The sequence below is a fragment of the Vanessa cardui genome, chromosome 28 (genome assembly GCF_905220365.1).
Source record: "Vanessa cardui chromosome 28, ilVanCard2.1, whole genome shotgun sequence".
In the NCBI taxonomy this organism is placed as follows: domain Eukaryota; kingdom Metazoa; phylum Arthropoda; class Insecta; order Lepidoptera; family Nymphalidae; genus Vanessa; species Vanessa cardui.
The window spans coordinates 3,195,699-3,223,630 of NC_061150.1; the positions used below are offsets into that span (position 1 = coordinate 3,195,699).

The following is a 27,932-nucleotide window of genomic DNA, read 5'->3' on the forward strand; positions in this document are numbered from 1 at the left end:
TCAACAAATCGTCGGTTTGTTTTCTCGTAAACAAAGCAACGCTAGTCTTTACGAGTATACGTAGCTGGCAGCCGGACCTTGTGTCTTGTGTATAAGGAAAATATTATTAAAAAATAAAAAATTGACCAACGCGTCGTCGAGCGCCCAGCGGGTCAGTCAGTCGCCCGATCGCCTTCGCGGTTTGTGCGCGTTCGTGATTAATATTATTATGTTTTAAACTTCAATATTAAAGGTAAGTCATGTTTTTTTTCTTTCATTAACGACATATTCTAATTTCAAAATGTTTTATTTATAGTTTTTTTTATGTAATATGCATATTAATGTTTTAATAGTGTAATTTTTGAACCTGTTAGTGTTTTGCTAAAAAAGTTCTTTTTTTCTTTAGTTAGATAAAGTTAAATGATGATTTTATAGGTACTGCTAATAATATAACCTTTGAATTTGTTTATATAACGCTTGATAATTAATCTGTAGGAATTTGATTAATACAACTCGGATACGGGTTTTTAGTGACGAATTTGTGATAAATAATTTTTTTTTATAACTGTAGCTAACCGTTTGTATTTTTTTTCTGTCAATGTAGTAAATGATCGAAGGTATAATTTAGTAGTCCAATTACATATTTATCTATTTAAATAAATATAATATTCTTTTTTTCCCTTGTCATCAAATAACTTAAAGCGACTTTACAGATTTTATTTGTCTTTTTTGAAGTTTTTTAATACATTGTAGAATATTCTTATGAAACTAAAAATATGCAATTTTAAAAGTAAAGCTTTTGAGCGGTTATGCCTAATTAGCAGTTGAAATGAGTTTTCTAATATATTATGAGATATTAAAACATAAAATTACATCCCTGCCAAGCTAAATTAGTTTATATAAATAATGAAGTAAAGTTAATTATAATATTAAAACATAAGTTTAGGATGCTGTTTGTTGTATTATATATTTATAATGTCACAGACATACAGAGCCTTGAAACTGATAACATTTCTTTTTCCTTTGATCATAAAGTAAAGTTTAAAGTTTTTAAGAAGTCTTAGAGATGATTCCACCGTTTCAATACAAGTGTGTATTTTAAAAGCTTGAAGGTTGCCTCACGACATCCTTCAGTGTAAAGCACGAGGTGAATTATAAACAAAAATTTAACACATAGAAATTCAATAGTGCTTGCCTGGATTTAAACCCGCAACCTTCGGCTAATATTCACGTGTTTTAGCCACATATAATTGTTAGAAAGAGAAATACATTATATGATTTATTCAATTTTAGATAAAGTATATTTATATCTATGCAATGAATATTCGTTTATTTGTATTTTATTCTAGGAATTGTTTGAATGATGTTTATAAATAACGATTTATCATGGAATCAATTATTCTCAGCGTTTTTTGTTGATATTTATTTCCTTGTTCATATAAAAAACATTTTCAAAGTGTATTCATTTATTCAGATATATTTGTGTACTGAGTATAATATGTTAAAAAAAGTAAAGTAAAGTAAAACTGTCTGTAAATTACCCAGCTGGGCTAAGGCCTCCTCTTCCATTAAGGAGAGGGTTTGGAACATATTCCACCGCGCTGTTCCAATGCGGGTTGGTGGATTGCACATGTTGCAGAATTCCGATGAAATTAGACACATGCAGGTTTCCTCACGATGTTTTCCTTCACCGCCGAACACGAGATGAATTATAAACACAAATTAAGCACATATACATAGTGGTGCTTGCCTGGGTTTGAACCCGTGGTCATCGGTTAAGATGCACGCGTTCTAGCCACTGGGCCATCTCAGCTCACACGTAATATGTTATACTAAATGAAATCCCGGCTTCGCTTGAGTAAAATAAATAAAACTAAACAAATTGAAATATACTAACTACCGTAACTTTGCACGGAATTATAACTTGGATCTCAGTCTCGCGATCTGAACGCGCCCGTAAACGTCCAACATGGCGCCCGTTGAGCTGTCATGTCGGTGAATATTTGATGTAATGTCGAAAAATATCGATTGTACGAATTTTGCGGATATATGTTATCGACTAAAAGTTCGTTATTTTTTAACGAACTATAATAGTGGATTGGACCTGTCCTTGGACGTCTTTCGACGAGGTACAGGTTCAACAACTTTACGTGATTTCAAATCAAATCAAAATAAACTTTATTCAAGTAGGCATTTACAAGCATTTTTTAATCGTCATCAAACAATTAAGTGAAACTACCATTTTTAACAACTGATTTGAATTTACGAAACGGCAAAGTTAAAAATGTCTGCGGAATTTTATTATAGAAACGGATACCTTGCCCCAAGAAGGATGTATTGACTTTGCGGAGTCGGAAACGTTATATGCTAACAATACTTCTAGTGCACATACAATGATTATCGCTGATTTTATCATACTACAGAATTTCTTTTTTTAAGACATCACAATATTAGAAACTTCTAAAATTATCAGTTTTTCTTTACTATATCGTCCATGTATTATATACAAAAACCTTCCTCTCGAATCACTCTATCTATTAAAAAAACCGCATCAAAATCCGTCGCGTAGTTCTAAAGATTTGTGGTGACATAGGGACAGAGAAAGCGACTTTGTTTTATACTAAGTAGTGATATTCAGATTTCCTCACGATGTTTTGTTTTGCTGCGACGTTATGATGATAAATTAATAATAAACATGGTTTACGTAATTTTAATATTACGGAGCTGAGATGGCCCAGTGGTTGGCACGCGTGCATCTTAACCGATGATTACGGGTTCAAACCCATGCAAGCACCACCGAATATTCTTTTGCTTAATTTGCGTTTATGATTCATCTCGTGCTCGGCAATGAAGAAAAATGTTGCGAGGAAACCTATATATATCTAATTTAATAGAAATTCTGCCACATGTGTATTCCACATTGGACAACCTGCATTGGAATAGCCTGGTGGAATATGTTCCAAACCATCTTCTAAAGAGGAGCTGTAGGAGAATGTTGGTAAAACCCACTCTGCTCAACATGTAGATGAATTTAATTGAAATTAGATACATGCAGGTTTCCTCACAATTTCCACAAAATCGATAAATTAAGCATTCAGCGATATCATCATCAGCTGAGTTTGTCCACTGCTGGACATAGGCCTCTCCAAGTGCACGCCACTGTGGTCTTTCCCATTCAGCGATACATGGCTTTGAACCCGCAAGCATCGAAAAACAAATTTGATTGAACACATAGTATCGTATATTTGATAGATTTAATGGTGATTATATGAGTGTATGCATCACGCACACAATGAAAGATATGACGTCATAATAGAGAGTTATGCTGTCACAGTATCAGTCGACCTCACACCCAAAATGTGCAAATTACATAGATATTTCATATTATTATTATTATATTATTACATAGATATTCCACATAGATAGTTGTTATTAAAAATTCTGTAACTATATCAATAGACTCGTATAGTACGACACAACTTAGATGTAGCATCGGCAAAATTCGTAAAATCCGAATAGGCTATTTGACTGGTTTTTAAAATCAATTTCATATTATTTAGTAGACGTTAAGGAACCCAGTAAACGTTGATTTTTTTATTTCTAGTACATATTTGCCGAAAAAATATCATATTAAAAATTCCATATTTAAATAGCGCGTGTAAACGCTACTTGGATAATATGGCGCTGCAATGGGGTCGGTGACGTCACTTTCCTTTATTGTAATCTGTGGTACATATAGTAGAAAAGCAAAGTTTACAAGAAAGTGACTTCATCATAAATCCCAAATTATCAATATTTATTTCTTATGTGAATATGATCTTTAAACAAACGTAATAACGTGTACTATCCATGACCTAATTAATATATTCGTCAATTCGTCACGACGATTTACATGCACTCGCTTTCTCGGGTTGAACTAACGCGAGAATCTATAGCGACGAATAGCGTCGAATGGCGCGATAGGGAGCTGTTTCCATTGGTTGTATAAATCGGCAGTAATCGGTTTTGAATTTGCCGATGCTACATCTAAGTTGTACTATAACTATATTCCAACTAATTTATGTATATTTTAAAACGTTCATTGAACTCTATAATTATAATTATATCTGTCGCTATCGAGCTTGACGACTAAACTGTCAACTTTTTTTAACGTTTTTTTTTTTTTTAATTTGTAGATATGTTTATTAAAAAAAAATGTAGATTGTATTCGATTTAAAATTCAATTCGATTTTTGAATTTAAAATGGTAATCAGTTTTATTTACACACATTCGTTTTCTAAAGTTCTATATTGACGACCTCCGTGGTCGAGTGGTGTGTATACCGGTTTTCATGCGTACGCCACTCTGAAGGTTAAGGTTCGATTCCAGGCCAAGTCGATGTAGAAGGTTTATTAGTTTTCTATGTAGTCTTGGGTCTGGGTGTTTGTGGTATCGTTACTTCTGATTTCCATAACACAAGTGCTTTAACTTACATTGGGATCAGAGTAATGTATGTGATGTTGTCCAATATTTATTTATTTATATTTTATGTTACTATTTATGGAAGGTATAGATGAATTAGCAACACCTCGTATATATAGTATAGTAGCTACCAAAAAATATTCAGTTTTTGGTCTTTTTTTAACCTTGGGTTACGTTACTTAAGTTTTAGTAAGGATCCCTTATCTGTTCCAGCAATAAATATAGCTTATGTTACTCGTGGATAATGTAGCTTTCGAATGGTGAAAGATTTTATTTTATCGGTCCATTAGTTTTGAGCCTATTCATCATAAAAAAAACAAAGTTTTTCTCTTTTTAATATTAGTATAGAAATAGCTTTTTTTTACTTGTGTTATTGATATTAAGTTGAAAATTATTCAATTGAAAGTCTACTTTAACTTAACGAGCTGAGATGGCCTTGCATCTTAACCGATGATTGCGAGTTCAAACCCAGGCAAGCACCACTATATATGTGTGCTTAATTTGTGTTTATAATTCATCTCGTGCTCGGCGGTGAAGTAAAACATCGTAAGGAAACCTGCATGTGTCTAATTTCACCAAAACCCTGCCACATGTGCATTCCACTAAACCGCATTGGAACATCGTGGTGGAATACGATCCTAACCCTCTTCTTAATGGAAGAGGAGGCCTGTTACTTTACTCTTTTTTTTTTACTTTTTGACTTGAATCGAACTTTTCCATATATTGTTCCATGCGTCCATCAAACAAAGAGCAAATCCACTGACTTTTTATATCAAATCCGGAAAAGAAAATACCGTTTTGGGATAGAAAATATCCCGTGAGCGATAACATTTCTCTTGCGCGGGGAACCCCCGTTGCCGGGGATTTTGTGTGACGTCGACTCGTTAAAGCGTTATTAATTGTAAAAAATATCGCATTTAAACTAGTCCATTGCTATGTGTTGAATCATAATGACATTTATATTCTCGGATTAAGAGGTCTGGAGGCCTTGGTCCTAGTGAGGTCTGAGGCCCTTAATAGTTATCAAAATTTATTCCTAATTGTGGTCTGTGATAATAATTTGAATGCTTTTAAATACAGTATCATCTTCGTAAATATTTATGTGGATACTAGCGACCCTTGGAGCGAGCGGATATCAGTGGGAGTTTGAACCCAAGACTTTCAAATCTGGCTTTAAAACTAACTACTGAACTAACGAGGCAACCAATTATTTGTTAATTACCAAAACTGTGAAGGTTTTCTGCAACTCGAGCGTTGCTTTACATCCGCTAATATTGTTAGATTCTATATTTTTTTATATAAATGGAGCTCGTGTGATGCTTATAATTATGGAATACTAGTTAATGCCCGCGGATTCGCTCGCAATTTATTAGTTTGATTGTCATGTGTCAGGCGAAAAAAGTAGCCTATGTCATTCCTCGGAGTCCGGTTGGGCTTTTTGCAAGCCCGTCTGGGTAGGTACCACCCACTCATCATTCATTCTACCGCCAAATAACAGTACTCAGTATTGTTGTGTTCCGGTTTGAAGGGTGAGCCAGTGTAACTACAGGCACAAGGGACATAGCATCTTAGTTCCCAAGGTTGGTGGCGCATTGACGATGCAAGGAATAGTTAATATTTCTTAAAGCGTCATTGTCTATGGGTGATGGTGACTTACCATCAGGTGGCCCAGATGCTCGTCCGCTAGCCTATACAAAAAAAAAACATAAAACAAAAAAAAAACAGATTTGGTTTAAATTTCATCAAAATCGGTTCAGCGGTTTGGCAGTGAAAGAGCGACACGTAGACTGAGTTACTTTCACATTTATATTATTTTATTAACAATAAATTTTATGTGTAAAACGAATCGTGTTCTTTTATCTGGAGGAAATCTTGGGCAACATCAATTCATGATTACCTTATTTCCTTAACGCACCAAAAGGATTGTAACTTGTAGAACCGTGTTATTAAATAGTTATACACATAGACAATTTTAACTTTGCCGTTTCGTAAATTCAAAACGTTTATAAAAAATACATTGGTAAAAATAGCGTATTATTGGATACAAGATTTTGTAGATGATAAGGCGTGGAATTGATACCTGTTGACTTCCACGCAGGATATATTAATTTAAATAATTGTATTAATTAACATGACTGTATTTTTTTAAATGTTGAAAAAGAGTAACTACTGAGTTTCTCGGTTGAATCTACTTTCCGAACCGGTGGTAGCTTCACTTAATTGTTAAATGACGATTCAAAAGTGCTTGTAAAAGCCCACTTGAATAAAGTTTATTTTGATTTTGAATTTTGATTTTGCTGCTTGTCAGTCCTGTTATTGGTTATTTTCTGCCTCGGACAACCACTTTGTGGGACCAGCTTTCATCGGTTTTTCCGAATCAATACAACATGGGAACCTTCAAGAAAAGAGCGTACTCCTTCCTTAAAGGCCGGCAACGCACCTGCAAGCCCCCTGGTGTTGCAGATGTCCATGGGCGGTGGTAGTAACTTTCCATCAGGTGAGCCTCCTGCTCGTTTGCCTCCTATAGCATAAAAAAGGGCTATGTGCTCAGTCTCTCTAAAACCCTGGCATATTAACTGATTGTGTCAGTCCATGAATATTCATTAGGAATCTCGACGTTACTAAAGCATCGTGAGGAAACCTGCCAAGGTCGAATTTCAACGAATCTCTTCCACAAATGTCCATCCATCAACCCACATTGGAACGGCATGGTGGGGTAAACTCTGAACCTTCAAGGGGAATATAAGGGACATTTACTATAAAGGTTTCTCCATTTACATAAATTCAAATTAAGAATGATAGATATTAACCAATCAAATCGTTTCGTATTCAGCGTTCCAAATTCAAATTATAAATATAATTTATGCGATTTTAAATCGTCATTACACAATACTAATCTATACGTATAATAAAATTGGAGTGTCTGTTTGTAATATTAAAATAGCTCTTTTTTACTCAATGTATATGTATACTCGGTACATATACCAAAACAACAATTTTTACAATTTTTGTCGGTCTGTCTGTTTCCGGTTAATTTCTGGAACGGCTGGACCGATTTTGACGGGACTTTCACTGGCAGATGACTGATATAGTAAGGAGTAACTTAGGCTACTATATATTTTTTATTAATTTCAAACGCATACAATGTCACGGGCACAGCTAGTCATAAATATAATGTATGCGATTTAAATCGTCATTACACAAGACTAATTTATATGTAAAGCTAAGCATTGTAGTAAAATGACTCAAATTGCAAACGACCTTGAGACCGGGTTCTTTACCGAAACCGATTTTTATTGAAACGAGTTTTTAATGTAAATTCCATTTTTGAATTGACAAATTCCATAATTTTATGTTTATTATCAAATAATACTTTTTTTTTTCGTTATCATATTAATCTTCTATATTGTTGTTGGTACTGGATATTGATTTAGTTTTGGTTTGATTCACCAGCTCCCTCTTTTATGTAGACTTTTGCATTCTAATTAGCGAAAAATCATCCATTCATTCATAATTTCATACATACATTAATTCACTTAATGGCTCATTGGATTAAAAAATATGTATCTACATAAAGTCGTTATATGTATTAAAATCGTAATCCTTTAGTCCCAGTGGTGGGATGAGCCGCACATTTTGATCTAAATTTGAAGAGCTCTAGACTAGATATGAAAGATCTTGATTGAAACTTACTAAATCAAAAAACAGGAAAACAGTTACTGGCCGGTTAGAGAGCGATATAAAAAAAAGAAAAAAGTAAAAAAAAAAAAAATTTTCAAAACCTTAATTTCAAAAAACGAAGTTTTGTACGAGACGAACATATATATATGTATGTGTGAGTAGGAAGCCGGAAAAATAATGCTGATTACTGTTTGACGGTAGAATGCCTGATGAGTCGGTGGTAGCTCAGACTTGTACACAGACCTACCACTATGTTAATATAAATTGGACAACATCTTACTATACTCAGATCCCAATGTAAGTAGCTAAAGCACTTGTGTTATGGAAAGTTAAAATCAATAACAACAACAACAACAACAACAGCCTGTAAATTCCCACTGCTGAGCTAAAGGCCTCCTCTCCACTTGAGGAGAAGGTTTGGAACATATTCCACCACGCTGTTCCAATGCGGGTTGGTGGAATACACATGTGGCAGAATTTCTATGAAATTTGTCACATGCAGATTTCCTCACGATGTTTTCCTTCACCGCTGAGCACGAGATGAATTATAAAGACAAATTAAGCACATGAATCAGCAGTGCTTGCCTGGGTTTGAACCCGCAATCATCGGTTAAGATGCACGCGTTCTAACCACTGGGCCATCTCGACTCACAATCAAAATCAACGGAACCTTAAATACCCAGACCCAAGACAACATAGAAAACCAATGAACTTGATCTACATCGAACCCGAGACCTCGGAGTGACGTACCCATGAGAACACCACACACTCGACCACGGAGGTCGTCGTCGTAATATAAATACTTATTGATTCGAAATAATATTAATCTGCTATAAATATTTAAATCACATTAACATTAATTGATAAAGTGACCTCTGAGGTCAAGAGAGACCTTTATTCCAAATACCCAATCAGCAGATAAGCAAATGACACAAGGCGATTCCAAGATGGCGTCACACATTTCCCCGCCAAATAGGTATTCCCCATACAATGTAATTTAGCCGAAGTCGTAAGGAAAAAGAAAAAAAAAACTAATATCGCGGCATATGACAATCTTTTCAGATCTTTACTTTTTATTATTTTTTATCTGTGTGATAAATGTAGATCTGTACAGGTTTCCTTATAGTGTAGGCAGTGCCGTAAATAGCCTTTTCTGCGCCCTGTGCGACCTCCTATAACTGCGCCCTATTTAAGCAGACCCTTTGCCTATTTTACTGTCTCACTAAAACTTAACCGCAGGTTCACTACTGCAAATGTGTTGCCCATTAACGATAAACACTACAGACAAATGCGCTTGTGTGCTGCCAAAAAAATGAGCGCGATGTATGTTTTTATTTATACTAGCATGTAAGTACGTTTGTATTGGAATCGAGTACTAGGGGCTCAGCGGAATCTTAACAAGAGCAAAACGAAAAAGCAATAGTCCTGCCCAGTGTGTCTATTCCTGCGCCCCTGAGAGCCTACGCCCTGTGCCTGGGCATCAGTGGCACCGCCCTATTTAAGCCACTGAGTGTAGGTACAAGTAATCTTAGTCGTTTTAGGTTGTGTCATGTTTTGGGCAAAAAAGGCGAAAATTTCATCAAATTCGGTTCAGTTTTAGTTGTGAAAGAACGACAGACAGCTACTTTCACAATTTTAATATTAATAATAAATTTTTCGCCTTAATATGACCATAGATAATAATAACGTATAAAAAAAAACCTGTATCACAAATACTAATGATGTCGTTAGATGCGATCGATGCGTGACAAATTTCATAGAAATTCTGCCACATGTGTATTCCACCAACCCGCATTGAACAGCATGGTGGCAATATGTTACAAACCTTCTCCTCAAAGGGAGAGGAGGCCTTTAGCCCAGCAGTGGGAATTTACAGGCTGTTGTTGTTGTTGTTGAAGTAGGGGCGGCAATAATAGCCTTCTAGCCTACTTTTAGCCTATTTGTAAATCCACCTGTGTCCAACTATCATGGTGCATGAGATAACCAGAAGTGCCACTCGCACTTGGCTTTTTCACTTCACTTGCGCGAAGGTTGCTTCGAGAGCCAACGTTTTACAGTGATTCATTTTATTTGCAAAGTAAACACAAGTCGAACGAAGGCGATAGATCTTGACAAATACATTTGATTTTCCGTATTGCAAAATACATACATAAAATATAGCTGGAATGTCTGTTTGTAGTATTAAAATAATCGCTTTTTACAAGATTCATATGTATTAAATTTAAAAATATACACGGTACTTATAACAAAAGGACATTTTTTTACAAATTTTTGTCTGTCTGTCTATTCGTTCCGTCTAATATCTGAATAGCTGATTCGATTTTGATGGCACTTTCACAGGTAGATAGCTGATGTTGTACGTAACTTTGTGATTTTTTCCTCAAAACAATATTTAACTAGCATGTATCCTGAAGATTATCATTTTTATTCTTTGTTTGCTGTAATGCATCATATACATATATGATCATATGTATGCATATATGCGTGTATATGCATATGATCATATGCATTATAAAACTTGCATTTAGCTCCAGTTACCCTCTTAAGAGTAGCTACTACCGGTTCGGAATGCAGATTCTACCTAGAAAACCCGGCACAATGTCTAATACTCTTTTTCAACATATAACATACATTGTTATGATAGTTAAATACAGATATATATGTATATAATAACCTGTTAGTTGAAGTATTCGCTTATCATCTTCATAATATTGTGTAGAAAAAAATCGATTATCGACACCAGACACTAATTAGTGTGAATAAATATACTTATATGTTATTTTGTACTGTTGACTTCCAAGCATGATATATTAATTTAAATAATTGTATTTAACTAACATGACTTTTTATTTTTAAATGTTAATAAATAAAAAATTTAACAAAAAGAAAAACCGACTTCAAACAAAACACTATTTTTAAAACAAATGAATATGCACGAAAAAGTAATAAAAATAATTGCGTATTCAACATATTTTTTAGAGTCTTCCTAAGTTAAATGAAATGAAAAATATTAGACTACTTAAAAGTCGATTTACGATTATATAATGTAGTTATACTTATTGGTATATTTGGAGCCGGTGTCAGCCACGGTGCCCTTGCCCCAACAATCAAAAGAAAGAAGCGATACGAGCCCCTTGATTGATCCAGTATATTATTGTGTAAAAGGTAATTTGTAAAAAACATATTTGTTAAAGTATTCTCGTATTGTTTTTTGATAGATATACTGTAGGGTTTTATTGGCTGACACCGACTCCAAATATAACAATAATTATAACTACATGATATAATCGTAAATCGACTTTTATGTAGTCTAATATTTTTCATTTCATTTAACTTAGGAAGATTCTAAAAAATATGTTGAATACGCAATTACTTTTATTACTTTTTCGTGCATATTCATTTGTTTTAAAATAGTGTTTTGTTTGTAGTCGGTTTTTCTTTTTGTTAAAATTTTTATATTTTTTGATTTTAAGTGAAGCTGATGTTGACTAACTAATTTTTTTTAATATGGATAGATTAAGCGTTCCGTTTATATGAGTCAGAAACTACTTCGAGGACAATTTCAAAGGAAACTTGCGAATAAAGCAAAAATAGACTTTCTACTACTACAAGGATCCTTTGAAAGAGCTGTAATCGAACTCAGCAAAAAAACTTTGAAAAAGACCAACTATATTTCGTACATCATATGACATCACATCACATAGACAAAATTTGATTAAAGATAGTAAGAAATTCTGCCCCATATCGCACCCTAACTGCGAGCCGTATAGGAGTTCCATCACTACATAGTATAAAACAAAGTCGCTTTCTCTGTCCCTATATTCTAATCTACGCAACGGATTTTGATGCGGTTTTTTTTAAAAGATAGTGTGATTCAAGGGAAAGGTTTGTGTATATAATACATGAACAATGTAGTAAAGAAACACTGATAATTTTAGAAGTTTGCGATGTGATGTCGTAAATAAACAAATTCTGTAGTATATTTAGTATCAGTATTGCACCCGTGCGAAGCCGGGGTGGGTAGATAGTTGATTATAATATTCGACTATGATAATTACATAAACATAACCACATTACGGAAGGTGACTCAAATATCCAAATAACCTATAAATAAAAGATTCGACTGAGTATCGCTAACGTGCTCCTCAGAATTGTTCCGTTCCCTTCCGTTCCGTTACTTTGTCATGGATCCTGTGCTCAGAACCTTACCAAACTTTCACCAAATTACCCTTGAAGTATATATTTTATAATAAAAAAAGAATTATCAAAATTGGTTAACGTGATTTTCAGTTATTCACCTATTTGTCGCGCATATACATAATGCAAATTTAAGACTTATGTCGTTTTCATATGGATACCATCATCGGAAAAAAATTAAAAAAAATGGGACCCCACGGGAAGCACTACCTTTCAAACAAAAAAAAATTTATCAAAATCGGTCCACCCAGTGAAAAGTTATGAGGTAACAAACATAAAAAAAAAAAAATTACAGACGAATTGATAACCTCCTCCTTTTGGAAGTCGGTTGAAAAAGAGTAACTACTGAGCTTCTCGGCGGTTCTTCTCGGTAGAATCTACTTTCCGAACCGGTGGTTCACTTAATTGTAAAATGACGGTTCAAAAGTGCTTGTAAAAGCCCACTTGAATAAAGTTTATTTTGATTTGATTTGATTTAACAGCAATCGTTATATTATATTAGATAAAAACATTTACATAGTATAAAAAAGTCGCTTACCGCTGTCTGTCCCTATGTATGCTTAGATCTTTGAAATTACGCAACGGATTTTGATGCGATTTCTTTTAATGGATAGAGTGATTCGAGAGGAAACTTTTTATGTATTTTTTTATGATATAGTTTGGCGGACGAGCATATGGGCCACCTGATGGTAAGTGTTCACCATCACCCAAAGACAATGACGCTGTAAGAAATATTACAATTCCTTACATCGTCAATGTGCCATCAACCTTGGGAACTAAGATGTTATGTCCCTTGTGCCTGTAGTTACACTGGCTCACTCACCCTTTAAACCGGAACACAACAATACTGAGTACTGTTATTTGGCGGTGGAATGACTGATTAGTGGGTGGTACCTACCCAGACGGGCCTGCACAAAGCCCTACCACTAAGTTAAAAAAAAACATATATGCATAATACATGCACAATAAAGTAAAGAAACATTGATAATATTTTAGAGGTTTTTAAAGTGATCGTAAATAAACATAAATTTTGCCCTTAAATTGAAAACTCTGGTTGAAAACCTTACCCTACTACCCTTTCGTCTGTGTTGTGTAGTGACAAAAAAGTTTTGCACGTTGTTAGACATTTTATATTATACTTATTTGACGTGACATTGTACGCGTTATGAAAAAAAATGTAGCCTAAATTACTCCCTATTACATCAGTTATCAGCCAGTAAAGGCCCGTCAAAATCAGTCCAGCCGTTCTAGATATTAGCCGGAACAAAAAATTGTAAAACATATTATTTTGGTATATGTACCGTGTATACATATGCATTGAGTAAAAAAGGGCTATTTTAATATTACAAACAGACAATACAATTTTATTATATGTATGTATCGATTAGTATTGCACCTGAGTGGAGTCGGGGCGAACGCTAGTTTAATATAATGTAGATAATAATGTTGTATACGTAACATAGAGTTTTTTAACTTTTTTTATCTAAATGTATTTATGCATATTGTATATAAATATAAGCGTTTTGGACATTTTCTCCAGTTATATTTAATAGTGCTCGGCATTGTGGTAAAAATTACAAAGATATTGCTTTACGTGTTAATATTTAAATAATCCTCTGAGTTATAAATAATAATAATCTTTATTTGAAAAATGTAAGCATTACAGTATTACCACCAAGTCGCCTATATATACACTAATTACTAATTTTTTAAATTATTCTTACTAATTTAACTAATTATAAAATTCAGTAAAAATAAGAAACAAATTAAAATTAAACTTATTGTTTAGGAACTACAAAAATATCTATACATATAATAAAATTGGAGTATCTGCTTGTAATATTAAAAAAGCCCTTTTTTACTCAATGCATATGTATATATACCAAAAAAACATTTTTTACAATTTTAGTCGGTCTGTCTGTTTGTTCCGGCTAACCTCTGGAACGGCTTGACCAATTTTAACGGGACTTTCACTGGCAGATAACTGATATAATAGGGAGTAACTTAGGCTACAATATATATTGTTTTATTCAAAGGCGTACAAGGTCGCGGGCACAGCTAGTATAATATAAAGTCTTAAGTCGATCTTGTCTTGATACGAGAATTTAGCTCATTCTACCGGAATATATGACCTTCTGAGTTCTGACTAGATAGATTCGCGTTTCATTGAACCGGTTCTTGAATAATTTATTATGTTTAAATAATATCACATGCCGGCTCCACACGGTCGTCCAGCAGTCATGTTCGTCTAATCCTCCACGTGTAGAGGAACTTTATGTTGGTTCCTTGCCAGACAAATTATAGGGGCTACATAAAAAAACATTTTATTATTATAATCAATAATTGGTACAATGTTTTTTCCGGAATATCTCGGCGGACGAGCATATGGGCCACCTGATGCTAAGTGGTCACCATCACCAGTATACAATGACACTGTAAGATATATTAACTATTCCTTCCATCGTCAATGCGCCACCAACCTTGGGAACTAAAATGCTATGTCCCTTGTGCCTGTAGTTACATTGGCTTACTCGCCCTTCAAATAGGAACACAATAATACTGAGTACTGTTGTTTGATGATAGAATATCTGATGAGTGGGTGGTACTTACCCAGGCGGGCTTGCAGAAACCACCAAATAAAATATACATAGATTTTATTAATATGTATATACTGTTTCCAGATGCAGAGATTAATATTGACGCTCGGTATCCTGGCGCTGGTGTGGGCCGCCCCCCAGGACATGTCCTCGGGCGACTTAGACTCGGTACTGGAACAGATCTTCGGCAAGCCAGCCCAGAAGGCGTCCACGGAGAGCAGCGCCGGTAACAAAAACCAACCATCAACCATTGTGCCACCTGTAAAAAGTAAGTCTCCAAAAAACTGCGTGGATATATGTCGAATCCCGCCGATATATAAGCAGTTACAATGATATTACCTCTTAAACCTGCTTTATTGTATGTATTTCCAGCGACCAACTCAACAGCGTTTCAACAGACCCCCTTCGATTTTTTTTCTCGGTTTCCTTTGAGGCACTTGATGAAAAGTGATTACCACCGTCCATAGACATCTGCAACACCTTGCTTGCTGATTCGTTGCCACCCAGTGGCGTAGCTAGGTGAGGAAGGGCCCCAGTGCATGTTTCCCATCCCTCTTTAAATAATAAATACCCTTTAAAATTATAGATACCAAATAAGAAATCTTGTGTGCAGGGTTTTCTAGCTACAGAAGCTTAAGGTTTAGTTTAGAGGGCCCCCTGACCTTCGGGGTCCTGGTGCACTACACCTTCTGGCCCTACGATAGTTACGTCATTTCCTCCTTTAAGGAATGAGTACGCTCTTTTCTCGAACTCTTCTGTAGAGCCCCGTATCTTGGACCACTTTGGGAACTAAGGCATTTGTTTGTCTATATGCATGTATATCGTTTTGTTACAGAGACTGAGGAAACTGCGAGCACGGCGTGTAAGACGGACGACGGCTTAGACGGCGAATGCGTCCATTATTACCTTTGCAACAGCAACAATTCCATCATCACAGACGGTGTCGGCGTTATCGATATTAGGTAAGTCATAAACACACACACACGTTGTGTGCGTGTGCGTGTTTGTGGTATCGCTACTCTTGATTCTCCCTAACACAAGTGCTTTAGCTACTTACATTGGGATCAGAGTAATGTATATAATATTGTCTCATATTTATATTACATTCCCAATTTAATTTTGCTTCCAAACAGTTTCATCGACATTCAAAACGCCATGTTTTCGGAAATCCACAATGAATATCACAGACCAAGCTTGGCAGGGCCAATGTTGTTTTTTCTTCTTTCATGGTTGGAATAGAGTATACAAACATACAGCTGAAAATAATATGATGTATTTCCAGCATACAAGTCCGTCTGAATTCTTATCTTATATTTTACTGCAAAAAAGCAATACTTATTATTGTCGCGCAGTGACGTAGCGAGGTTTTCCACTGCGCGGGGCCGACCGGAAATCTGCCGCCCCCTATTTTAATTACATCTAATTTTAAATATTGAGGAGACCTAAGGATTTAAAGGTTTCTAATATTTTTAAAAAACTTTGTTACTATTAATTTAAAAACAATAGATTAAAATGTTAAATCTTCGTATTTTTTTAGAGCTAAATCTTTTACATAATCGTCAGTGATTTTCAATTGCCAGAGCTAGGTTTCACTTGCGATTCGTTTTCGGTACGTAAAATATCGCGGATATGATTTAGAATATGTATGTTTTTTCTTAATCATGCAATGCAATAATTTCATTATGTTCCGTATCTGCCCCCTTTCATATGGTGCCCGGGGCATGGCCCCTGCTCACCACGCTACGCCACTGTTGTCGCTGTTTCTTTATGATATAACAAGGCAGATGAGCATATTACTTATATGAACTACTGTGGTTTGGATAATAGTAGGTAGTGATTATATATATGAGACAACATCACATACATTACTCTGATCCCAATATAAGTAGCTGAAGCACTTGTGTTATGGAAAATTAGATGTAACGACGGTACCACAAACACCCAGACCCAAGACCACATAGAAAACGAATGATAATCTATATCGACTCGGCCGGTATCGAACTGGAACTCGGAGTGGCGTACCCATGAAAACCGGTGTACACACCACTCGACCATGGAGGTCGTCAACTTATGTTGCGTATAAATAATTCCAGGGTCCAAGGAGACAAGTGTGCTTCGTACTTGGACGTGTGCTGCATCCCCCCGGACACGAGGCAGCCGGACAACCCCATCACCCCGGCACCAGACACACAGCCTCAGGTATATACGTAACCAATTCATCGCCCTCATCCACAGCTCCAGTACTCCAAATCATCTTACAATCGTAGACTCTACCGAGAATACCGGCAAGAAACTCAGTAGTCACTCTTTTCAACCATTTAAATTACATAATATGTCTGTAAAGTACTCAATAAATACTTAGTAAAGTAAAGTAACAGCCTGTAAATTTCCCACTGCTGGGTTAAGTCTTCCATAAAAGAAAGGGTTCGGAACATATTCCACCACGCTGTTCCAATGCGGGTTGGTGGAATGCACATGTGGCAGAATTTCGATGAAATTAGACACATACAGGTTTCCTCATCTGTTTTCCTTCACCGCCGAGCACGATATGAATTATAAACACAATTAAGCACATATATATAGTGGTGCTTGCCTGGGTTTGAACTCGCAATCATCGGTTAAGATGCACGCGTTCTAACTGGGCCATCTCAGCTCAAAATAAGTACTTGAACATACCTTATTTGTGCAGTTTCTATAATAAAATCGGCAGACTTTTTTAACTTGGCCGTTTCATAAATTCAAATCATTTGAGAAATATACATTGGCTAAGAAGACGTTATAGTTAATACAAGATTGTATACAGAGATACAAAAAGCGATAGATGCGCTGTCGTATGCCCAATCACAGAAACTGAGATGGGCTGGCCATGTCAGTGGCGTAGCTATCGTAGGGCTAGGTGGTGTAGTGCACCAGGGCCCCAAGTTCGGGGGGGCCTTTAAACTAAACCTTAAGCTTTTCAAGATAGAAAATCACGACGCTGCGCAAAAAAAAAAATCTTATTTGGTATCTATAATTTTAAAGGGTAATTATTAGTTGAAGAGGGATGGGAAAGTGGGGAAGAGGGCCCGAGTCTTTTTCTATGCACCACACCGGGGCCCTTCCTCACCTAGCTACGCCACTGCATGTAGCCCGCTATGTTGATGAGAGATGGACAATAAATGTCACTAAATGGAAGGGCCCAGCAGAGAGTGGGACCTTACACAATATGGGAGGACGACATAAAAAAGATCGCAGGAACAAGCTGGGTTATAAGCAAAGAATAGACATAAATGGAACGCCTTGGAGGAGGCTTTCACCTGAGAGGTCCATGCAAAAACAAATTTTCCAAGAAGAAACACTTAATGTTGTCTTAAATTTTCGCGATTATTACACATTTAAATAAAACTAGTTATTACGGATTTTAATCGCGTATATTAATTATTTTGGACATCCCGACGTTTCACTTTACAGCGTTCGTGGTCACGGGTAGACACGTATCCGTAATAACTAGTTTTATTTTAAAAGAAGAAACACTTTTTTTTTTATTTAGAGATGATTTATCTCCCATTAAGAACAAAGTTCACTTACATAGGAAACTTAAACTAGTAACATAATAATAAAACATATATATAGTTAATGGTGACTTTATTTATACGAACATTCAAATATAATTATAAAGTTTGACAGTGTGTTTTTAATTTAGTTTTAAATTTCAAAAAAGATTTTTCGTTACTTTACCTATGAATTCAAAAATTACATATTTAAAAAATTTCAATATTTGTTTTTACTTAAATATTCAAAACCTTATTTTTATATAACTTTAAATAAATAAATAAATAAAACTGTATAACGTAATATGTAAATTTATGCATGGAATAAAAGGCTTTTTTATTTTTATTATTTTATTATACAGACGATAAAAAAGTGTGAAATGATATAATATGTTCCTGTTGACTTCCAGACAGGATATATTACATACATATATAATTATAGGATATATATCTGACTGTATTTTTAAATGTTAAAGGAAAGAACCGGGAGAAATTAATGAGTTTCTTGCCGGTTCTTCTCGGTAGAATCTACATTTCCGTTTTGCATACGGTACATAGAACGTTTTTGGGCAATGATATCTATATAGTGGCATATATAATAAGATACCGGGAAATATAATAAATTTACCATTTTCAAAATTTAAAAATATTAAGACTAAATTAATAAATAAATCATATTATTCATTAAAAAAGTACTTTTTAGAAAGAAACGCCTGGAGTTAGGCTCGGGTTCCGTCGTAGGACACTAATTACTGTAAATAACAGCAATGTAAATGTTTATTTGAAAAGAGCAACTATGCGAGTTTCTTGCCGTTTCTTGCTTGAAGCTGCTTTCCGAAATAGTGGTAGTATTTAATTATTGACGATTCAAAAACGCTTCATTGTGAAGTTTACTTGAATAAAATTGATTTGATTTGATTTAAAACCGGTGGTAGCTTCATCTAATATAGTTGTTAGATAACGATTCAAAAGTGTTTGTTAAAGCCTACTCGAATAAAGTATACTTTGATTTGATTTGATTTGATTTTTGAATTCGCAATCCAGGTGTTGTAAGTTAATCGGTAGTAACACACCGGCCCTCTCCGATGTCGCACGGGTGCAATACTGATACTAAATATACTACAGAATTTGTTTATTAACGATATCACACTACAAACCTCTAAAATGATCACTGTTTCTCATCAGTGGTAGCTTAACTTAATTGTAAAATGACGATTCAAAAGTGCCTGTAAAAGCCCACTAGAATAAAGTTTATTTTGATTTTGATTATATTGTCCATGTATTATATACAAAACCTTTAAATCGAATCACTTTATCTATTAAAAAAAACGCATCAAAATACATTGCGACGTTTTAAAGATTTAAAAATACAAAGGGATATATGGACAGAGAAATCGACTTTGTTTTATACTATGTAGTAATATATTTAATATCTGCTGTCGAAACGCTTGGCCCTTGGAGTAGTGGTGCAAAAAGCTTCATCAAAAGTATAACACCTCGCCTCATTGCCTCCACTGGTGACAGGAGGGCTGGTTCGTTTGCCCAGAGGATCGGAATTGCGATTCAACGGGGAAACGCCGCTAGCATTCTTGCCACCATTCCACGCGGTCAAGATTTATACAGGAACTAGTTTTAGTTCATATTTGTATATATATATTTAAGCATTTAATGTTGTTAATACTTATAAGTAATCAATAAAATAATGTAAAAGTAAAGTAACAGCCTGTAAATTTCCCACTACTGAGATAAGGCCTCCTCTTCCATTAAGGAGAGGGTTTGGAACATATTCCACCACGCTGTTCCAATGCGGGTTGGTGGAATGCACATGTGGCAGAATTTCGATGAAATTAGACACATGCAGGTTTCCTCACGATGTTTTCCTTCACCGCCGAGCATGAGATGAATTATAAACACAATTAAGCACATGTATATAGTGGTGCTTGCCTGGGTTTGAACCCGCAATCATCGGTTAAGATGCACGCGTTCTAACCACGGGGCCATCTCAGCTCATAATAATGTAGTAATATATATATTATTTACAGCGTGATGGCTGTGGGTGGAGGAACCCAGACGGCGTTGGGTTCCGCATCACGGGAGATAACGACGGCGAAGCTAAGTTCGGCGAGTTTCCCTGGATGGTCGCCATTCTTAAGTGAGTAGCGCTTACCATCCGAGCACGGCCGGGGCTTTTCTGTAACTGAGCACTATCCACAGCACTGTTTTATCACAAATTAACCATGGGCTACACAAATATATTCAGTTCAAGCTATGTATGTTACATTCACAAACATCGTTACATTTCGGGCAATTTACACAAGAACGTAATAAATCTTACACCTAAACCACCTCCTTATGGGTACGCCATTCCGAGGTCCCGGGTTCAATTCCCGGCCAAGTCAATGTAGATTATCATTAGTTTTCTATGTTGTCTTGGGTCTGGGTGTTTGTGGTACCGTTACTTCTGATTTCCATAACACAAGTGCTTCAGCTACTTACATTGGGATCAGAGTGATTGTATGTGATGTTGTCTCATATTTATTATTATTATTTATTATTCTTCATCAATTCGTTCATTGTAGTAACTCATGGGAATATCTGTTAAAGAGTTTTTGAGTTCGTCGCGATCGGATAGACGGACACAGTGGTGACTTTGTTTCATCATAATAGGATATAGGTCTCTCCCAAAGATTGGAACAACGACCGATCTTGTGCAGCCCGCAGCTGCTTCCCTTGATCTTCACCAGGTCGTCGGACCACCTCGTCTTCCGGTCCATTGTAGCCATATGTTGGGACTTTGTTTGTGTGTAGTAAATTCGAAAACCTTATCACGGGTTCGTGATAGGTGTGTAGCATATTCCACCACGCTGGTCCACTGCGGGTTTTTATGGGTTAGTTGATCTTCATTGAAATTTGACACACACAGACCTAACCATGTTTTCCTTCACCGCCGAGCGCGAGATGAATTACTAACACAAATATAGCACATGAATATTCAGTGATATTGCCTGGGTTTGAAACCGTAGTCATCGGTTAAGATGCTCTCTCTAAAAGTGTGTACAAAAAAACAGCTCAATCTGTAAAAGATTCTCTAAATTGGGTTGCAAGATTTCACCCTTACTTATATTGCAAGTTAAAAAAAAAACTAATATATTGGAAGCTTCAAATACCATCGTCCGTTCAATCATGGCACGTATAATAACTGAGCATGTTTTATAGATATTTTATTCAAACTAAACACCTTAAGTCAGCTATATAGACTCACTTTTTGTCAGCATGTATAGTACGACACAACTTAGATATCGCATCGGCAAAATTCGTAAAACCGATCACATCCGAATTGAGTACGCTATCCTAAATAATAAATAGTTATTTCTTATGTGAATGTGATCTTTGCACAAACGTAATAACTTGTAATATCATGTGACCTAATATATTCGTCAATTTGACACGTCGATTTAGATGCACTTGCTTTCTCGGGTGGAACTGACGTGAGGATCTATAGCGACGAATAGCGTTGAATGGCGCGATAGGGGGCTATTTCTATTGGTTGTGTAAATCGTCAGTAATCGATTTTATTGAAATTGCCGATGCTACATCTAAGTTGTGTCGTACTATACGTGAAGTTTAATAAGTTAGTGCTATGATGATACTATAAATATACCACAGAATGTCAATTTAAATAATAGAAACTGTTACGTCTTAAAACACTTTAGAAACGAAAATTATTAGAGTTTCTCTACTATATTGTGCGTGTATTATACATATTATAAGAATCAGAAGGGGTTATTTATTAAAAAATACAATCTACCGACAAAACACTCTTATTTTATATTTTATCAAAATAAAGAATTTAACAACAACTTTCATTTAACAAGCTGACAATAATAACAATTAGCGAAATACTAATTATCTAACGGGCCGACAGCATGACGACCGTATAGCGCGAGATGATAAGTAGGCTCTAGTCTATTTTTTATGTGTGCAGTATTGCTGTTGACCCTACTGGCCTATACAGCGTCACCGGTCTTTCGGGCGAGAACTAATGTTCCCTGCCCTGAGGTTGAGCGCGGGGCTCTAGTTTAAATTTAAAGTTCGTCCTGAGGGTGTCTCCTATGTGATCGCACCTCGGCTCAGAACGAAATCGGTGGGGAGTGATTCTAAACACTTGAGTGAATTTACTGACGTCTCGGCTGCCTCCGAGATGTCGCATATCTGGGGCCTCGTTTCCGCCGGCGGAAACGCTGTGAAGACTCTAGTATTGGAAACACCTTATATAGCCTGTAGCATGTAGGCTGGTGTGGTAGGGATGACACTCCTCACAATATTATATAACCTTCCTATTGAACCAATGTGTATAAACAAAACCGTATCAAAATCCGTTGCGTAATTTCAAAGATCTAAGCATACATAGGGACAGACAGTGGTGAGAGATTTTGTTTTACGAGTATACTGTGAAGTGGTGATGAAGATAATAAAAATTGAAAATGTTTTAGAAATAAGTTTTGTCTTGAGGCATTTTCTCAATTGCCTCTACGCCAATGATTTGTTTTACTCTTTTCTTTCTGTTTTGTAATTTGTTTTTTTTTTTTTTTTTCTCGTTATGTTTGAAGACATCGTTTATATTCTTACTCATTGTATTTAGATTTATATGTATATTTATTTATTTTATATGTATTGATAATATAATTTATTAATTGATATATAATTTGTGTATTCTATATTTATATTTATTTCATAGTTTTAATAATAGACTGATATCATTTTATTCATTAGTAAAGCACCACCCTACATTCTATGACCTATCTACATCGTTGGTTGCCTGGAAGAGATTGCTATGTAGCGATAAGGTCTCCGAAATTGTACGCCTGTTATATCAAGGCCATATCTTTGTTATATTTATTTTTTATTTCACTGTGTGGTGTACAATAAAGAATAAACTTAACTAAACTATAATATATGTTTATATGTAACCTGTAAATCAATCTTACAATCATATACTTGGTGGTAGGGCTTTGTGCAAGCCCGTCTGGGTAGGTACCACCCACTTATCAGTTATTCTACCGCCAAATAACAGTACTCAGTACTGTTGTGTTCCGGTTTGAAGGGTGAGTGAGCCAGTGTAAGTACAGGCACATGGGACATGACATCTTAGTTCCCAAGGTTGGTGGCACATTGACGATGTAAGGAATAGTTAATATTTCTTACAGCGTCATTGTCTATGGGTGATGGTGACCACTTACCATCAGGTGGCCCATATGCTCGTCCGCCAACCTATACAATAAAATATATACATATATATATATATATATATATATATATATATATATATATATATATATATATATATATATATATATATATATATATGCGAACATTACAGTAGGAATTGGCGCGCGGTATTTATACGTAACGAATAATTAATATAAAGTGTATAAAACAGTCTGACGAGAACAGTGTTTGCAAGTACATCGTCATCGTTATAGCTTATCATATTAATCTTACATAAAGCACGAACTATGTCGATCCTAGGATCGAGCCGGTGAACGACAACGATCCGGACGGTCAGAAGCTGAACGTGTACGTCGGCGGCGGTTCCCTGATCCACCCCAGCGTGGTGCTGACCGCAGCTCACTACGTGGCCGTCTCCAAGACCCTCAGGGTCCGAGCGGGAGAGTGGGACACGCAGACCACGAGGGAGATCTACTCGTACCAAGACAGGGACGTCAGCTCTACCGTCGTGCACAAGGACTTCAACAAAAGTGAGTTTGTCTTACCAAGCATACGGTTCTAGTTCGAAAGTATTTCTGTATGCGATGGGACCTTGTCAAAGTGAATGTGGTCTTCCTGTCACTACTGATGACGCAAGCAACGCGAGCTTGGACGCGAGTTTGTCGACGTGTGACGTCACAGCTGGCAGTGGACCGCGCGTGTTATGCCGTCACTGGCGCTCCTTATTATATCAGTTATCTGCCAGTGAAAGCCCCATCAAAATCGGTTCAGCCGTTCCAGAGATAAGCCGGAACAAACAGACAGACAGACAAAAATTGTTAAAAAAAATATTTTAATATTACAAACAGACACTCCAATTTTATTATATGTAAAGTTAACTCATAAAGTTTACTTAGATTAGGAATTGTTTACGAATTATGTGTTAAAATTAATAAGTTAAGAAGGCTTTGTATATCGAAAGCCTCTGGTGTATAACGATGAGTGTTGGGGGTTATAGTATATAAATGTTCGTGTTAAATATTTTTTAAAGTGAGAGGATTCATGGAATACAATAATAAACCTACTTGGTGGTAGGAACTTGTGCAAGTCCGTCTGGGTAGGTACCACCCACTCATCAGTTATTCTACCGCCAAATAACAGTACTCAGTATTGTTGTGTTCCGGTTTGATGGTTGATTGAGACAGTGTAACTACAGGCACAAGGGACATAACATCTTAGTTCCCAAGGTTGGTGGCGCATTGACGATGTAAGGAATAGTTAATATTTCTTACAGTGTCATTGTCTATGGGTGATGGTGACCATTTACCATCAGGTGGCCCATATGCTCGTCCGCCAACCTATACCGTAAAATAATAAATAATTTGCAGATAACCTATTCTACGACATCGCGCTGCTGTTCCTGGCGTCGCCGCTGGAGATGGCGCCCAACGTGGGCATCGTGTGCCTGCCGCCGCCGCGCCAGCGCGTGCCCGGCGGGACGCCCTGCCTCGCGTCCGGCTGGGGCAAGGACAAGTTCGGCAAGGAGGGCCGCTACCAGGTCATCCTCAAGCGGGTACGTGCGCACGCACACACACACGCACACACACACACACACACACACACACACACACACACACATACCCGCACACACACACGGACAGCCACTTCGGCTTAGCTAACTAGAACTACCTAGATCTTAAGGTTACACAATGATGTATTGTGAACTGCCGAGATGGCCCAGTTGGTAGAACGCGTGCATCTTAACCTATGATTGCAGGTTCCAGGTAAGCACCACTGAATATTCATGTGCTTAATAGGCTGTTTGACAATGCGAAAATAAATTGTGAATTATTGTAATCAGTGTATATTATGTTTAAAAATGGTTATTAACTAACGAAACTTGAAAATAATACTTAATTTATTCAAAATGTAATTATAATTGGCCGGGCTTATGATGAAGTCACTTTCTTGTAAACTTTGCTTTTCTACTATATGTACCACAGATTAAAATACAGCAAAGTGACGTCATCAACCCCATTGCAGCGCCATATTGTCCAAGTAGCGTTTTCGCGCGTTATTTAAATATGGAATTTTTAATATGATATTTTTCGGTAAATATGTACTAGAAATAAAATAATCAACTTTTAATGGGTTCCTTAACCTCTACTAAATGATATAAAATTGATTTTAAAAATCAGTCAAATAGCCTATTATGTGTATATTTCATCTTGTGCTCGGTGAAGGAAAACATCGTGGTATCGTATTGGAACAGCGTAGTAGAACATGTTCCAAACATTCTTCTCGAAAGGAGAGGTGGTCTTAGCCCAGCAGTGGGAAATTTACGGGCTGGTGTTGTATTATTAGCTAGCGACCTGCACCTGTGCGAAGCCGGGGCGGGTGCCCCGGCTTCGCACAGGTGCAATGCAAGCCCTAAAATTGTTTTTATGATATCACTTTAAAACCCCTAAAATTATCAGCGTTTGTCTACTATATTGTCCATGTCCATATATAAAAACCTTCCTCTCGAATCAATCTATCTATTAGAAAAACCGCATCAAAATCCATTGCGTAATTTCAAAGATCTAAGCATACATAGGGATAGACACTTTTTTTACTTGGTGGTAGGGCTTTGTGCAAGCCCGTCTGGGTAGGTACCATTCACTCATCAGTTATTCTACCGCCAAACAACAGTACTCAGTATTGTTGTGTTCCGGTTTGAAGGGTGAGTGAGCCAGTGTAACTACAGGCACAAGGGACATAACATCTTAGTTCCCAATGTTGCTAGCACATTGACGATGTAAAGAATAGTTAAAATTTCTTACAGTGTCATTGTCTATGGGTGATGGTGACTATTTACCATCAGGTGGCCCATATGCTCGTCCGCCAACCTTTACCATAAAAAATTTAAAAAAACAGATAGCGGTGACTATGTAATGATGATGATGTAAAATCCAATGAACATGTCTCCAGGTGGAGCTGCCTGTGGTGGAGCGGCGCCAGTGCCAGACGGCGCTGAGGAACACTCGCCTCGGACACTTCTTCGAGCTGCATTCCTCGTTCATGTGCGCGGGCGGCGGGCCCAACCGGGACACCTGCAAGGGCGACGGCGGCTCCCCGCTCGTCTGCCCCATAGAGGTGAGAGTCACACACAGATACCAGCCCCGGGATATATAACAGGGGAGGTCGATAGGGGGCATTATTTGACGACCTCCATGGTCGAGTGGTGTGTACACCGGTTTTCATGTGTATGCCACTCTGTCTGGGTTCGATTCCCGGCCGAGTCGATGTAGATTACCATTAGTTTTCTATGTTGTCTTGGGTCTGGGTGTTTGTACCGTTACTTCTGATTTCCATAACACAAGTGCTTCAGCTACTTACATTGGGATCAGAGTAATGTATGTGATGTTGTCTCATATTTATTTATTATGGCATCTCCCGGGTTCTTCAATATATTATATGCATATATAATTTTAATTAACTAACATGACTGTATTTTTAAATGTTGAAAAAGAGTATCTACTGAGTTTCCGGTTCGTTTCAATAGAATCTACTTTTGGAACTGGTGGTAGCTTCACTTCTAAATCAAAATAAACTTTATTCTAGTGGGCTTTTATAAGCACTTCTGAATCGTCATTTTACAATTAAGTGAAGCTACCACCGGTTCGGAAAATAGATTCTAACGAGAAGAACCGGCAAGAAACTCAGTAGTTAACATTTAAAAGTTAGTTAGTTAGTTTAGTTTAGTTTTTTAACATTTAAAAAATACAACGTCATGCTAATTAAATACAGTTATTTAAATTAATGTACCCTGCTTGGAAGTCAACAGGTATTAACATGATGATTCAAAAGTGCTTGTAATACCTTGAATAGATTATATTTTGATTTGGAAGTGGGGGGGGGGGGTGGTACGGATACATTTGAACTGTTCGTTTTGTGTTCAGGGTGAAAAGGACAGATATATGCAGAGCGGTATCGTCGCGTGGGGCATCGGCTGTGGCGACGACGGCACCCCCGGGGTGTATGTGGACGTATCCAACCTGCGCAACTGGATCGACGACAAGATGGCGGGCAAGGGCTTCGACCCTAAGATCTACACCGCTTGAGAACATACCCTCCATAGCAACAACCAACAGGGGGCCTGAGACCCTTGATATAAACTGTATAGCCTAATATTTTTTTATAAAAGTAAATTAATTTAATTTTTACTTAAATGTGATTTGTCTTTTTGAATAATTTTTTTTTTAATCTCAGATAGGACAAGAAATTGCATCGAAATACT

The 27,932-nt window shown here is 36.5% G+C and overlaps 1 protein-coding gene across 2 annotated transcripts; it reads left to right on the forward strand.

Moving 5' to 3' along the window:
- Nucleotides 1-30: 30 nt before the first annotated feature.
- LOC124541644 (phenoloxidase-activating factor 2-like) lies at nucleotides 31-27,932 on the forward strand. 2 transcript variants are annotated; one of them, XM_047119570.1, is made up of 9 exons: nucleotides 31-232; nucleotides 15,000-15,183; nucleotides 15,751-15,877; nucleotides 17,009-17,114; nucleotides 20,488-20,597; nucleotides 23,954-24,204; nucleotides 25,042-25,226; nucleotides 26,624-26,788; nucleotides 27,595-27,932. In XM_047119570.1, the coding sequence occupies exons 2-9, from the start codon at nucleotides 15,000-15,002 to the stop codon at nucleotides 27,754-27,756; spliced, it is 1,290 nt and encodes a 429-aa protein (XP_046975526.1). In that variant the 5' UTR covers nucleotides 31-232; the 3' UTR covers nucleotides 27,757-27,932. The 2 variants fall into 2 exon arrangements, with proteins under 2 accessions (XP_046975526.1, XP_046975527.1); XM_047119571.1 differs by having other exon boundaries at nucleotides 32-232; nucleotides 23,975-24,204.